Raw genomic sequence first — 15173 nt, 5'->3', positions numbered from 1 at the left:
TTCCGGCTAATAGTTGGATGTTTTATTTCAGATTAAAAGACTCATTAAATCATTTATTACGCGACAAGAAACAATTAACCTTGTGGTGGTGCCGTGCAATGTTGACATCGCGACCACGGAAGCTCTGAAGATGGCCCAGGAAGTGGACCCCTACGGAGAGAGAACTCTGGGTAATTAAACGGAAACATTTCTGACTATGCTAAATCTGACCATTTCACAGAAATAAAATATTACCACCGTATTTGTTCTACCGTTGAGTATAATAGAGATAGAAGCCAATGGAGTGTTGGGCACCAAGAGAATTAAAGGATGTGGGGATATTGAGGGAAGGTGAGTTGAGGTGGAAGATCAGTCATGCTGTATGTTCTATATTCTATGTTTCTTAGAACATACAGTGCAGAAGGAAGCCATTCGGCCCATCGAGTCTGCACCGACCCACTTAAGCACTCACCTCAAGCCTATCCCCTTACCCCAATAACCCCTCCTAACCTTTTTGGATACTAAGGGCAATTTAACATGGCCAATCCACCTAACCTGCACGCCTTTGGACTGTGGGAGGAAACCGGAGCACCCGGAGGGAACCCACGCAGACACGGGGAGAACGTGCAGACTCCGCACAGACAGTGACCCAACAGGGAATTGAACCTGTGACTCTGGCGCTGAGAAGCCACAATGCTAACCACTGTGCTACCATGCTGCACACGTGCTGTTCTATCCAGTTGAAATGGCAGAGCAGATTCGAAGGGAAAAACATCCTACTCCAAAATCTATTTCTTGTGTTCATATGTTTCTGGGTAACATCAAGGATGAACTAGACAGGCTGGTTGTTGCCAACAAATAAAACTTGGGTTATTCAAAGTATGGCATGAAAATTACCCAGATAGATGAGCCAAGAGTGGGATTCTCCTTCCTGCCAACCTTGTTTTCCGGCACGGCACACCTCTGCCGGCAGCGTGATCCTCCATTCTGGCACCCGCCAATGTTTTCCATTGTGGCCAACACATTAAACGTTCAAAGAGATGGCTAGGGAAATTGTAAACGCACTAGTGATAATTTAACAAAATTCACTAGACTCTGGGGTGGTCCCAGAGGATTGGAAAGTAGCAAACGTGACACCACTGTTTAAAAAAAGGAGGTCGGCAGAGAGCGGGTAATTATAGGCCGGTAAGCTTAACTTCGGTTGTAGGGAAAATGCTGGAATCTATCATTAAGGAGGAAATAGCGGGGCACCTGGAGGGAAATTGTCCCATTGGGCAGACGCAGCATGGGTTCACAAAGGGTAGGTCGTGTCTGACTAATTTGGTAGAATTTTTTGAGGACGTTACCAGTGCAGTAGATAACAGGGAGCCAATGGATGTGGTATATCTGGATTTCCAGAAAGCTTTTGACAAGGTGCCACACAAAAGGTTGCTGCATAAACTAAAGATGCATGGCATTGAGGGTAAAGTGGTAGCATGGGTAGAGGATTGGTTAACTAACAGAAAGCAGAGAGTGGGGATAAATGGGTGTTTCTCTGGTTGGCAACCTGTAACTAGTGGGGTCCCTCAAGGATCAGTGTTGGGCCCGCAGTTGTTCACAATTTACATGGATGATTTGGAGTTGGGGACCAAGTGCAATGTGTCAAAGTTTGCAGACGACACTAAGATGAGTGGTAAAGCAAAAAGGGCAGAGGATACCGGAAGTCTGCAGAAGGATTTGGATAGGTTGGGTGAATGGGCTAGGGTCTGGCAGATGGAATTCAATGTTGCCAAGTGTGAGGCTATCCATTTTGGGAGGAATAACAGCAGAATGGATTATTATTTAAACGGTAAGATGTTAAAACATGCTGCTGTGCAGAGGGCCCTGGGTGTGCTGGTGCTCGAGTCGCAAAAAGTTGGTGTGCAGGTGCAACAGGTGATTAAGAAGGCAAATCGAGTTTTGTCTTTCATTGCTAGAGGGATGGAGTTCAAGACTAGGGAAGTTATGTTGCAATTGTATGGGGTGTTGGTGAGACCACATCTGGAGTATTCTGTTCAGTTTTGGTCTCCTTACCTGAGAAAGGACATATTGGCACTGGAGGGAGTGCAGAGGAGATTCACTAGGTTGATCCCAGAGTTGAGGGGATTAGATTATGACGAGAGGTTGAGTAGACTGGGACTGTACTCATTGGAGTTTAGAAGGATGCGGGGGGGATCTTATTGAAACATATAAAATTATGAAGGGAATAGATAGGATAGATGCGGGCAGGTTGTTTCCACTGGTCGGGGAAAGCAGAAATAGGGGGCATAGCCTCAAAATAAGGGGAAGTGGATTTAAGACCAAGTTTAGGAGGAACTTCTTCACCCAAAGGGTTGTGAATCTCTGGAATTCCTTGCCCAGTGAAGCAGTTGAGGCTCCTTCTTTAAACGTTTTTAAGAAAAAGATAGATACCTTTCAAACGAATAAAAGGATTCGGGGATATGGTGTACGGGCCGGAGAGTGGAGCTGAGTCCACAAAGATCAGCCATGATCTCATTAAATGGCGGAGCAGGCTCGAGGGGCCAGATGGCCTACTCCTGTTCCTAGTTCTTATGTTCTAAACATGAAATAATTTGTATCTACAACTTAAAAAGAGTCGAGGTTGCATGTATACCTGGGAGTATTTACTGGGAATTCAGGGAAAAAGCCTCCCAAGATCTGTAAGACTTTACATTTGTTCAGTTTCAATGGATGGGAAATCCCCCCGATCCCATTGGTACTTGGTGTTTCCTCTCCCTGGTCTTCCACCTGGGAATTTTCATGGGAAGTGCACAATGAGTGCAGTCAATGGTCATATAATAATAATCTTTGTTGTCACAAGTAGGCTTACATTAACACTGCAATGAGGTCACTGTGAAAATCCTCTAGTCGCCACATTCCGGCACCTGTTCGGGTACACGGAGGGAGAATTCAGAATGTCCAAATTACCAAACAAGCACGTCTTTCGGGACTTGTGGGAGGAAACCGGAGCACCCGGAGGAAACCCTCGCAGACATGGGGAGAACGGGGGACTCCACACAGACAGTTGGGGGGGGGGGCGTTGATGATGGAGAAGTGACTTCAGATTTCAAAGCAAATAAGAAGAGATTTGTCATGCAGCACAGGGACACTGTTATCTCACCAAAACGTTGTGTTGAAATTGCAGGTATTTTAACCAAACCAGACCTGGTTGACAAAGGAACAGAAAGCAACGTGGTAGACATTATACAAAACCTAGTAGTGGAGCTGAAGAAAGGTTACATGATCGTCAAGTGCCGCGGCCAAAGGGAGATTAATAACAAAGTGACGTTGAGTGAAGCAATCGCGAATGAGAGAACATTTTTTGAAGACCATGAAGAATATAGGTACAACCAAAAACAATTTTTAAAAAGATCTTCAGTTAAAGCTGCCTGTATCCTAATCTGCCACCAAATTGCATTCACACAATGCGAGGTTCACTGGTTTACATGTATTCCCAACCTGGCAACACCTTGATTTAAAAAATTCTCATCCTTGTTTTCAAATCCCTTCTCGCCTCTCCCTATCTCTGTCCCCTCCTCCAGCCTCACGGCCCACCCAAGATCTTTGTGCTCCTCCAATCTCAGCCTCATGAACATTCCTGATATTTATTTCCTCCATCATTGGCAGCCGTGTATTCAACTTCTGACTTCCTAAGCTCTGGCATTGTCTCTCTCTAAACCCCTCTTTTATTCTTTTTTTGACGCTCCCTGAGGCCTACATTTGGTTACGAGCTCTAATATTTCCTGAAATGGTCAATGTCAAAATTGATATTGGTTTAAATTTATTCTTTCATTGGGTGAGGTGTCACTGGCTGTGCCAGAATCTGTTGCCCCATCACTAATTGTCCTTTAACTAAGGGGATTGCTGGACCATTTCAGAGAGCAGTTAGGAGTCGACCACATTGCTGTGGGTCTGGAGATCAGGAAAGGATGGCAGATTTCCTTCTCTAAAGCACATTCATGAACCAGATAGGTTTTTACAATCATCAAAGATAGTTGTAATGGTCATCATTCTTGAGATTGGCTTTCAATTCTAGATTTTGTTAATGGAGTTTAACCTCCACTGCTAGCTGTGATGGGATTTGAACCCATGTCCCCAGGATGACACTATCCAGTCCAGCGACACTATCTCTACACCACTGATCCCTTAATATCACTTCTGTGATGCTGTTTTGCATATTCTGCTATATTAAGTTAATTATTCTTCCACCCCATCCTGCCCCCTTTCTTTTTTTCTCTCTCTCTCTCACTCTCCCCAGGACTTACTCTCTTCCTTTGTCCTTCCTTGACTTAACGGCATTCTTCTCTTCATCGCATTCTAGCTTCCTTCCAATTTGTTGGAGCATCATAATCAACAGGATAATCTCCATCTATTCCTCTATTGTTCTTATTGCCTCCCTACCTTCACTATGAGTTAGTGCCCTCAGTGTGGATGACCTTGGTGTGCCCAATGGGTGCAGGACTTGTGTAGCCCTCGGCAGGAGCCTCCATTTCCACTGATGTAGGGGGCCTGAGTTGGAAACTGAATGGCTGGGGTACTGTGGCTTCTGCTGGTGCTGGTTCCGATACCTATAAGTAGGTGACGTTGGTTTCCTACATTGTGGGGGCCGGTTTGGCTCATATGGCTAGACAGCTCGTTTGTGATGCAGCGCAAGGCCAGCATCGTGGGTTCAATTCCCGTACCGGCTGAGGTTTTTCATGAAGGCCCCCCCACCCGCCTTCTCAACCTTGCCCCTCACCTGAGGTGTGGTGATCCTCAGGTTAAACCATCGCCAGTCAGTTATCCCCCTCAAACGGGAAAGCAGCCTATGGTCATCTGGGACTTTGGCAACTTTATCTTACCTTTACATACTGGGTACCACCTGAGGCTACCATGTGGCTGTGGAACATGGCTGTGTAGCACCGCCAGCCTGTCATGGCCACGTGTGGTCTGGACCCTGGCTGTTTGACCAGGTGTCAGGGTGTCTGTGGGCATTCAGACCATGTGTCAAAAGGCCGAGTCTGTGAGCATTCAGACCAGGCGTCAAGAGGGCCGAATGTTAATCGGCATTCCATGAGTGCAACACTCACAATGGTTTTGAGTTTGGGTTGCAGCAGAGCCTTGGCAATAGGAATTGTGGTCCTGGTACATCTGGAAAATAGTTGTTGTGCTGATGAGGGCAGACCCTATTGTAGCAAGTTTCACAGACTGACGAGTGCAGCATTGTAATCTAATCCCAGAGACAATTCTCTGGAAGTTGCTTGCCTGAGCATACTGTCCGTTCTGCCAAACTGTTGGACTGTGGGTGTAGGGGGCTGTTCGTGATTATGTTCTAGGTTCCATCTGGGTGCACAGATTCTAAATTCAGTGAGGACGAATTGGAGAATGTTGTCTGTCATGAGTCTGAGGGATGGCGTTTGTGGCAAATTGTGGCTTGATGATGATTGTGTTACTCACCATGCTTGGCAGATAGTCCAGTTCAAGCCACCTGGAATACGAGTCAATTGAAATCAAATAAGACCATAAGACATAGGAGCAGAAGGGTGTTTTTCAGAATGGAGATCTATAGCTAGTGGTGTTCTGCAGGGATCAGTGCTGGGACCTCTGTTGTTTGTAGTATATATAAATGATCTGGAGGAAAATGTGGGTGGTCTGATTAGTAAATTTGCAGATGACATGAAGATTGGCGGAGTTGCTGATAGTGCCGAGGATTGACAGAGGATACAACAGGATATAGATAGGTTGGAGGCTTGGGCACAGAAATGGCAGATAGAGTTTAATCCGGACAAATGCGAGGTGATGCATTTTGGAGGATCCAATCTAGGTATGAATTATACTGTAAATGGTAGAACCCTTAGGAACATTAGCACAGTGGGCTAAACAGCTGGCTTGTAATGCAGAATAAGGCCAGCAGCGTGGGTTCAGTTCCCGTACCAGCCTCCCCGAACAGGCGCCAGAATGTGGTGACTAGGGGCTTTTCACAGTAACTTCATTGAAGCTTACTTGTGACAATAAGCGATCATTATTATTATTAACATACAGAGGGATCTGGGTGTGCAGGTCCACAGTTCCCTAAAAGTGGCAACACAGGTGGCCAAGGTGATTAAGAAGGCATATGGCAAGCTTGTCTTCATCAGCCGGGGCCTTGAGCACAAGAATTGGGAAATCATATTGCAGCTATATAAAACTTTGGTTAGGCCGCATTTGGAGTATTGCGTGCAGTTCTGGTCACCACATTATCTGAAGGACATGGTAGCTTTGGAGAGAGTGCAGAGAAGGTTCACCAGGATGTTGCCTGGTCTCGAGGATATTGGCTATGAGGAAAGGTTGAATAAACTAGGATTGTTTTCACTGAAAAGACGGAGGCTGAGGCGAGACCTGCTAGAGGTCTACAGAATTATGAGAGGCATAGACAGGGTGGATAGTCAGAGACTTTTTCCAAGGATGGAAGTGTCATTTACAAGGGAGCACAAGTTCAAGGTGAGAGGGGGAATGTTTAAGGGAGATGGGCAGGGTAAGTTTTTCACACAGAGAGTGAGCGCCAGCTGAACAGAATTCTACGGCGGGCGATCAGGAAGGCAAAGGCAAGGGCGTCGGCCCTCCTCCCCATGAACAGGTGGGTGCCTGGAGCGCACTGCCAGAGGCTGTGGTGGAAACAGGCACATTAGCAATATTTAAGAGGCACCTGGATGGGTACATGAACAGGGAGGAAATAGAGGGAAACAGACCGAGTAAGGACAGAAGTTTTTGTTTTTGGTTAGGGCTTCATGATCAGCACAGGCTTGGAGGGCCGAACGGCCTGTTCCTGTGCTGTACTTTTCTTTGTTCTTTGTTCTACCAATCCCTGGGGACCCTACTATATACCTTCTTCTAGCCTGACCATTAAAGGTTCACTACGATTCTCTTTCCTGTCCTTCAACCAATTTCCACGTATCTACGTCTAAGATGTTTAGAGCGAATACCTGCCGTGTGACTAATATGGTTGTGCAATTCCTTTGCTCTTTAGGCCTCTATTGGAGGATAAGAAGGCCTCCATCCCATGCTTGGCTGATAGACTTACAAGTGAACTTGTTGAGCACATCCAAGTAAGTTTTGTTTGCTTAACTTCTTTATGGTTCAGCATTATTCACATTTCCCGAGTTTGAATCAGTTACCTTAACATGAGGTTTTGCATTTATTAATTTTAGACGTCACGGTGTCCTTTCACTTTGTTTTCAAGGACTCTTTGCCTGATTTAGAAAAGGAAATTGAAGAGAAAATCTGTTTAACGACCAAAGATTTGGAAAAATATGGTGAGGGAGTTCCAGAAGCACATCATGAGAAAGTAACTTTCCTGATCCAGGTTTGTATGTAATAAATCCGACACGGTCGGAAAATCGTGAAACCTAACGACAAAGACACTGCCGGGGGGCCTGGACCCTTATTCAGGACAGAATCCTGACCCGTAAACTGCAGGCAAAATCATCAGGGGGGTCCATAAGGCAAAACCTGCATCCAGTCCACATATGTCCAATAGCATAAGAAAGGGTTAAACCAAGAGTAGAAACTCCCTACAGCAGGAGTTCCTCCATTCCTGTCCATCGCAGGGCACAGATGTAGTAGCTTCGGTCATTTGTCAAGCTGCGGGATGTTGGAAATCTGGCATATCCTCGGCAACCCCTACTCTTCCATTATCAGCAAGTCATGGGATCAACTCTGGTTCAATGAAGAGTGCAGGAGGGCAGGTCAGGAGCAACACCAGGCACACTGAAAAGTGAGTTGTCAACCTGATGAAACGACAACACAGGACTACTTGCGTGTTGAACAGCATAAGCCGCAAGTGACAGGCAGAGCTAAGCGATACCGCAGTCAATGGATGGGGTCCTGCAACATCCTCGTGTGAATGGTGGTGGACAATTAAACAGCTCACTGGTGGAAGAGGCTCCACAAATATCCCCAACCTCAAATGATGGGGAGCCACATAATGCCACAGGTGACGAAAGGCCAGTATTGTTCACCACCTGGACCTTGGATAAAGACAAAAGTAATCTTGGGCAGATAGAGAAAGAAGCCCTCGGATAGTTTTTGGCATAAAACGGTTCTACCAATTTCTGTATGCCCCGGACTTGAGGTCATTTGCAGACTTACTCACCCTGGTAAGACTGTCACATGAGAAGGGGCTAAGTCGGTTAGTCATAGAAACGTATACAATTCTAACAGGATTAGACAGGGTAGATTGAGAAAGAATGTTCACGATCCCAAAGAGAAAATGCTAGAAAATCTCAGCAGGTCAGGCAGCATCTGTAGGGAGAGAAAAGAGCTAACGTTTTGCGTTCTCAGCAAAGGACTCCGCTTTGTACTCTTACGTCCCCACCTCAATGAATTCCGGGTTCGACATGATGTTGAACTCTTCTTTCGCCGCCTTTGTCAAGAAAACTCTTCCAAAAATGTTCCCGATGGTGGGGGAGTCCAGAACTAGGGGTCGTAGTTTGAGGATAAGGGGTAAAACCTTTTATGACTGAGGTGAGGAGAAATCTATTCACCCAGACAATGGCTAATCTGTGGAATTCACTACCACAGAAAGTAGTTGGGGCCAAAACGTTGTGTAATTTCAAGAAGGAATTAGATATAGCTCTTGGGGCTAAAGGGATCAAGGGATATGGGGGAAGGCGGGATCAGGGTATTCAATTTACCACCAAGAAAGCACAACAGCATCTATACTTCCTTAGGAAACTAAGGAAATTCAGCATGTCCACATTAACTCTTGCCAACTTTTACAGATGCACCATAGAAAGCATCCTATCTGGCTGCATCACAGCCTTTTGAAATTATTAGTGTCCCTTAGGATCATAGAATTTACAGTGCAGAAGGAGGCCCATCGAGTCTGCACCGGCTCTTTGAAAGAGCACCCTACCCAATCCCACACCTCCACCCTATCCCCATAACCCAGTAACCCCACCGAACATTAAGGGCAATTTTGGACACGAAGGGCAATTTTTAGCATGACCAATCCACCTAACCTGCACATCTTTAGACTGTGGGAAGAAACCGGAGCACCCGGAGGAAACCCACGCACACATGGGGAGAACGTGCAGACTCCGGCCAGACAGTGAACCAAGCCGGGAATCGAACCTGGGACCCTGGAGCTGTGAAGCAATTGTGCTAACCACCATGCTACCGTGCTGCCCTTATGGGAGCCTGGTATGGCAACTGCTCAGCCCAAGGCCGCAAGAAACATCAGAGAGTCATGAACACCGCCCAGTCCTTCACACAAACCTGCCTCCCATCATTGACTCCATCTACATCTCCCGCTGCCTGGGGAAAGCGGGCAACATAATCAAAGACCCCTCCCACCCGGCTTACTCACTCTTCCAATTTCTTCCATCGGGCAGGAGATACAAAAGGCTGAGAACATGCACGAACAGACTCACAAACAGCTTCTTCCCCGCTGTTACCAGACTCCTAAACGACCCTCTTGTGGACTGACCTCATTAGCATTACACCTCTGTATGCTTCACCCAATGCCGGTGTTTATGTAGTTACATTGTATACCTTGTGTTGCCCTATTATGTATTTTCTTTTCTTTTCTTTTCTTGTCATGTAATTAATGATCTGCTCGCAGAAAAATACTTTTCACTGTACCTCGGTCCATGTGTAAATAAACAAATCCAATCCAATCTAATCCAATTTGATGATCAGCCGTGATCATAATGAATGACAGAGCAGGCTCAAAGGGCCGAATGGCCTCCTCCTGCTTCTATTTTCTACGTTTCTAGAAGGCCTCAAATCTCACCAACAGGCCCATAATTCTGCCCATATTCTCCAGCGGGTCCGACACAAACCTTCTAACTAATTCTGAGTAAGTGAGTTGGAACCATTCGAGTCTTTGACTTTAATTCAGAGTTTTGGAGAGTTCCAGATGCAGAATCATTGCCCGACAGACATTGAAACTTCCCACACATTTCCCGTGTAGTCAGTGCATGGGGACTTCCAAGGCGGTCCCCAATGCATTTTCCAAATTAACTCCAGGGTGTAAGTATCTGGAGAATGGAAGATTAGACCCGGCCAGTGTATCTTTAATATATGTTGGCATTACATAGTTTAAAAATGAGCACCTTGCCCATCACACAGTAACTCAAGTTAAAAACAGAACCAGTTGGGGAGTCTCAGTGGGTCAGGCAGCACGTGCAGAGCGAGAAACAGAGTTAACATTTCAAGTTCAATGTGACCAGTCTGAAAAGTTAACTCCGTTTCTCTCTCCACAGATGCTTCCAGATCGGCTGAGATTTTCCAGAACTTACTTTATTTATTTTCAGGGGCGTCATTCTCCGACCCCCCGCCGAGTCGGAGAATGGCCGTTGGCCGCAGTGAATCCCGCCCCCGCCGAAGTCTCCAGTACCGGAGATTGGGCGGGGGCGGGAATCGGGCCGCACTGCTCAATTCTCCGGCCCGCCCAGAAATTGCCTGTCCCACCGGCGTAAATCAAAGCTGGTATTTACCGGCGGGCCAGGCGGCGTGGGCGGGCTCCGGGGTCCTGGGGGGGGCGCGGGGCGATCTGACCCCTGGGGGTGCCCCCGCGGTGGCCTGGCCCGCGATCGAGGCCCACCGATCTGCGGGCGGGCCTGTGCCGTGGGGGCACTCTTTCCCTTCCACCTCCGCCACGGCCTCCACCATGGCGGAGGCGGAAGTGACTCTCCCCACTGCGCATGCACGGGAAACTGTCAGCAGCCGCTGACGCTCCCACGCATGCGCCGGGAAACTGTCAGCGGCCGCTGACGCTCCCGCGCATGCGCCGCATTTCCGCGCCAGCTGGTGGGGCAAGAAACGCCATTTCCGACAGCTGGCGGGGCGGAAATCCCTCCGGCGTCGGCCTAGCCCCTCAATGTTGGGGCTTGGCCCCCAAAGATGCGGAGCATTCCGCACCTTTGGGGAGGCGCGATGCCCGTCTGATTGGCGCCGATTTGGGCAGCATGCGGCGGACATCGCACCGTTGGGGGAGAATTTCGCCCCAAATCTCCAGCCAGCATCTGCAGGATCTTGCGTTTATGACGTAACTCAAAGTCGTTCACCATTTGCAATGATAATAATAATCTTTATTGTCACAAGTAGGCTTACATTAACACTGCAATGAAGTTACTGTGGAAAGCCCCTATTCGCCACATTCCGGCGCCTGGTCAGGTACACGGAGGGAGAATTCAGAATGTCCAATTCACCTAACGAGCATGTCTTTCGGGACTTGTGGGAAGAAACCGGAGCACCCGGAGGAAACCCACGCAGACACGGGGAGAACGTTCAGACTCCGCACAGACAGTGACCCAAGCTGGGAATCAAACCTGGGGCCCTGACGTTGTGAAGCAACAGTGCTAACCACTGTGCTACCGTGCTGCGGGGTGTGATCCGAGATCACTATTGCCATTTAGCACGTCACCCAAATAAACGCGTCCCCAGTGCGATAACCAATTCCAACAGCAGTACTCCCCCAACTAACTACTGTCCAGGGTCATGAGTGATCACCATTTCCACTGTCTCTGGTTTTCTTCACAGAAACTCAATGAATTTGGTGAAAACCTCAGCAGTTTGTCTTCAGGGGAAGAACCAGAAGGTTGCTTTAAGAAGGAGAGGTGCTTCACCTTAGTACGGAAGGAGTTTGAAAACTGGAAAAAGCAACTTGATAAAGTTAAACATAAATGTGAGTGCATAACGCAACAGAAACGACGGCTATGTTATTTCAAATGCTTTTTCTTCCAGTCCTGCCAGAGCTGAGTAGGAACTTCTGATTGAAACCTGGAGGAAGGCTATTCATATCTAATCGGACCAGGCTGGAGAATATTTTGTCACATTCCCTCAGAAGTTACTTTTGTCCCAAATGTCCTTCCCTCACAAAAGATTTCGAAACCTCCCCACGCTCATTCTCGCCTTAGAGACGTCGAATTCCTTTAGTGCGGAAGTAGGCTTTGTTTTCCTAACTATATACATATATACAGTAAAGGGTACAGACTAGAGATATCTCCATGTCGAGGTCTTAACACATCTCTGGCCTAGGTCTAGGTAATGTACCTTCTTACATCATAGAGTCATAGAGGTCTACAACATAAAAAAAACAGAAAAGGCCCTTCAGTCCATCACATCTGTGCTGGTCAAAATCAACCACCTAACTATTCCAATCCCATTTCCCAGCACTTGGCCATCGCAAGTGCACATCTAAATACATCTTAAATGTTATGAGGGCCTCTGCCTCCACCATCCTTTCAGGCAGCGAGTTCCAGACTCCCACCACCCTCTGGGTGAAAAAGTTTTTTATCACGTTCCTTCTAAACCTCCTGCCCTTACCTTAAATCTATGCCTCCTGGTCATTGACCCCTCCACCAAGGGGAAAGGTTTCTTCCTGTCTGCTCAATCTGTGCCCCTCATAATTTTATACGTCTCAATCGTGTCCCCCCTCAGTCTCCTCTGCTCCAAGGAAAACAATCCCAGTCTAGACAATCTCTCTTCATAACTAAAACCCTCCAGCCCAGGCAACGTACTGGTAAATCTCCCCTGCACCCTGTCCAGTTCGATCACATCCCTCCTATAAATTCCAAAGCTGCACGCAGTACTCTAGCTGTGCCCTAACCAACGTTTCATACCTCTGAGCAAATCCTCTGTGCTCTTAAACTCTATGCTCGGCTATTAAAGGCAAGTATACCATATGCCTTCTTAACCACTGTGTGCACCTGCGCTGCTACCTGAAGGGACGGATGTACATGCACACCAAGGTCCCTCTGATTCTCAGTGCTTCCCAGGGTCCTGCCATTCATCATGTATTCCCTTGCCTTGTTTGTCCTGCCCAAGTGCATCACCTCACACTTATTCCACTGATCAGCTCATCTGACCAATTTGTCTATATCCTGTAATCTAAGGCTATCCTCCACCAATTTTCATATCATCAGCGAACTTGCTGATCAACCCTCCTACATTCAAGTCTCAATCGTTTATGTAAACCACAAACAGCAAGGGCCCCAACTCTGATCCCTGTGGGACCCCACTGGACACAGGCTTCCAGTCAGAAAACAGCCCTCGATCATCACCCTCTACTTCCTGCCACTCAGCCAATTCTGGATCCAATTAGCCAAATTTCCTTGGATCCCATGGGCTCTTTGTTATCAGTCTCCCATGAGCTTATCAAAAGCCTTGCTGAGGTCCAAGTAGACTGTGTCAAATGCAGTGCCCTCGTCTACACACACCTTCAAAAAATGTAATCAAGTTGGTCAGACATGACTCTTCTGAACAAAACCATGCTGACTGTTCTTGATTAACGCTGCCTCTCCAAATGCAGATTAATTCTGTGTCTCACAATAGCTTTCAACCACATTGGCAGTCCTCCAGACCTCCAGCACCTCTCCTGTGGTCAGAGGGGAATTGAAAATTATTGCCAGCATCCCTGCTATTTCCCCCCTTGCCTCACTCAACAGCCTGGGATACATTTCATCTGGCCCTGGAGATTTGTCTACTTTTAAGCCGGCCAGACCACTCAGAACTTCCTCTTTGTCTATGTTAATTTCTTGAATTTTATCACACTGATTTCTATGCCCACACTGTCCCTCTCACTAGTAAATACCGACACAAAGTATTCATTTGGAACTCTACCTACGTCCAGGGCTCCACAAACAAATTACTACCGTGGTCCTTAATGGGCCGTATCAAACTACTTGGGGTTTCCCTTTATCTTACCTGCCAGCATCATTTCATATCCCCTTTTTGCTCCTCTAATGTTATTTTGACGTTTCCTCGTGCACATTCCTAGAATCATAAAATTTACAGTGCAGAAAGAGGCCATTGGGCCATCAAGTCTGCACCAGCCCTTGGAAAGAGCACCCTACTAAAACCCATGCCTCCACCCTATCCCCATAACCCAGTAACCCCACCTAAACGTTTGGACACTAAGGGCAATTTAGCATGGCCATTCCACCTAACCTGCACATCTTTGGACTGTGGGAGGAAAGCAGAGCACCCGGAGGAAACCCACGCAGACACGGGGAGAAAGTGCAAACTTTACATAGACAGTTACCTGGGGCCGGAATTGAACCCGGGACCCTGGAGCTGTGAGGCAGCGGTGCTAACCACTGTGCCACCGCGACGCTCTATAATCTATACTCATCTTGGGCCAGTGTGGGACTTACACATTTTGGAGGCCAGCCCCCATTGATGGGGCGGCCTGCGTCAATGACAGCGAGCCCCACCCACAATGGCCTCTCTGCTCACCTCTCTGCTCTCGTGGCTGGGCCTTGAACCTTGATGACTGTGCGTGCTCCTGGCGGCTACCTGGCCACTGCTGCTGGCTCTCTGGCCCACTGGTCTCTGTTCTTTTTGGGTTGGTTGCCTTGGCCTGGAGGTTGTGAGTCAACCCGCTGGTCCGCTCGACAGCCGTGTGCCAGCACCACCTCCTTGCCCCGCTGAAGGCTTTGTGGACTCACACTCCGATGTTAGGTCGGCGATCTCACTTTTGCCTCAGGCTGTCCGCCAGTCTGAATGACAGAAACCTGGCTGCTGCTTTGCCCCTTTAGTCAGCGAAAGTTCAGAAGCTTCACATCACTTCAGAAGAATTGTGTTTGAGTCTCAACGCCCTCTCAATGTTGGGCAACTGTTTTCCCGCACCAAAGGAGAGTCCATCAATCAGAACCTGATGTTGTATTGTATTGCCTGCTGATAAGCTCAGATCAGCAAATTAAAAGGTACAAAGACTCTGGGTGGTGTTCCTTTCACAACATCTCTCCCTATGGCGTCCCCCCATTGGCCAGAGCCCCATGCTGCACTGCTGCCTTTTATTGAAAGTCCGCCATGTCTACACATCTGCTATTTTGGGCTGCTATATGAGATCTGTCATAAGCCTCCCCTTTTCGCCTGGTCCAATTCTGTACATCCCTCGTTATCCAGGGTTCACTGGATTTGTTGGTCCTACCCGATTGGATCATGTTGGCCCTGTACTCTCCCTTTCACATTCCCTTCTTGAATCTGCCTCACTGTTCTGTCACAGATTTACCTAAAAATGTCTGCTTCCAGTCCACTCTGGCCACATCATATCTGATCCTATTAAAATCAACATTGCCCCCGTTTTATCATTGATTCATAGAATTTGCAGTGCAGAAGGAGACCATTCGCCCCATCGAGCCCACCTTGGAAAGAGCACCCTACTTAAACCCCATCTAACCCAAGGGCAATTTGGCATGGTCAATCCACCT

General features: G+C 47.6%; 2 protein-coding genes across 2 annotated transcripts in view; one reads left to right on the top strand and one right to left on the bottom strand.

The window, feature by feature from the left end:
* The window catches only part of LOC140427694 (interferon-induced GTP-binding protein Mx3-like), a 115250-nt gene that overhangs the window by 69556 nt on the left and 30521 nt on the right, over positions 1 to 15173 (bottom strand). The window lies entirely within an intron of this gene.
* The window catches only part of LOC140427695 (interferon-induced GTP-binding protein Mx3-like), a 51865-nt gene that overhangs the window by 25217 nt on the left and 11475 nt on the right, over positions 1 to 15173 (top strand). Inside the window, exons 5-9 of the mRNA XM_072513204.1 lie at positions 32 to 170; positions 3143 to 3341; positions 6983 to 7061; positions 7196 to 7318; positions 11500 to 11644. Of these exons, the coding sequence (XP_072369305.1) occupies positions 32 to 170; positions 3143 to 3341; positions 6983 to 7061; positions 7196 to 7318; positions 11500 to 11644 (685 nt within the window). The remainder of the gene's footprint in view (positions 1 to 31; positions 171 to 3142; positions 3342 to 6982; positions 7062 to 7195; positions 7319 to 11499; positions 11645 to 15173) is intronic.

Source organism: Scyliorhinus torazame, chromosome 8 (genome assembly GCF_047496885.1).
Source record: "Scyliorhinus torazame isolate Kashiwa2021f chromosome 8, sScyTor2.1, whole genome shotgun sequence".
Lineage (NCBI taxonomy): Eukaryota > Metazoa > Chordata > Chondrichthyes > Carcharhiniformes > Scyliorhinidae > Scyliorhinus > Scyliorhinus torazame.
Note: the sequence above shows the minus strand (reverse complement) of the source record. Positions and strands in the feature narration are given on the sequence as shown.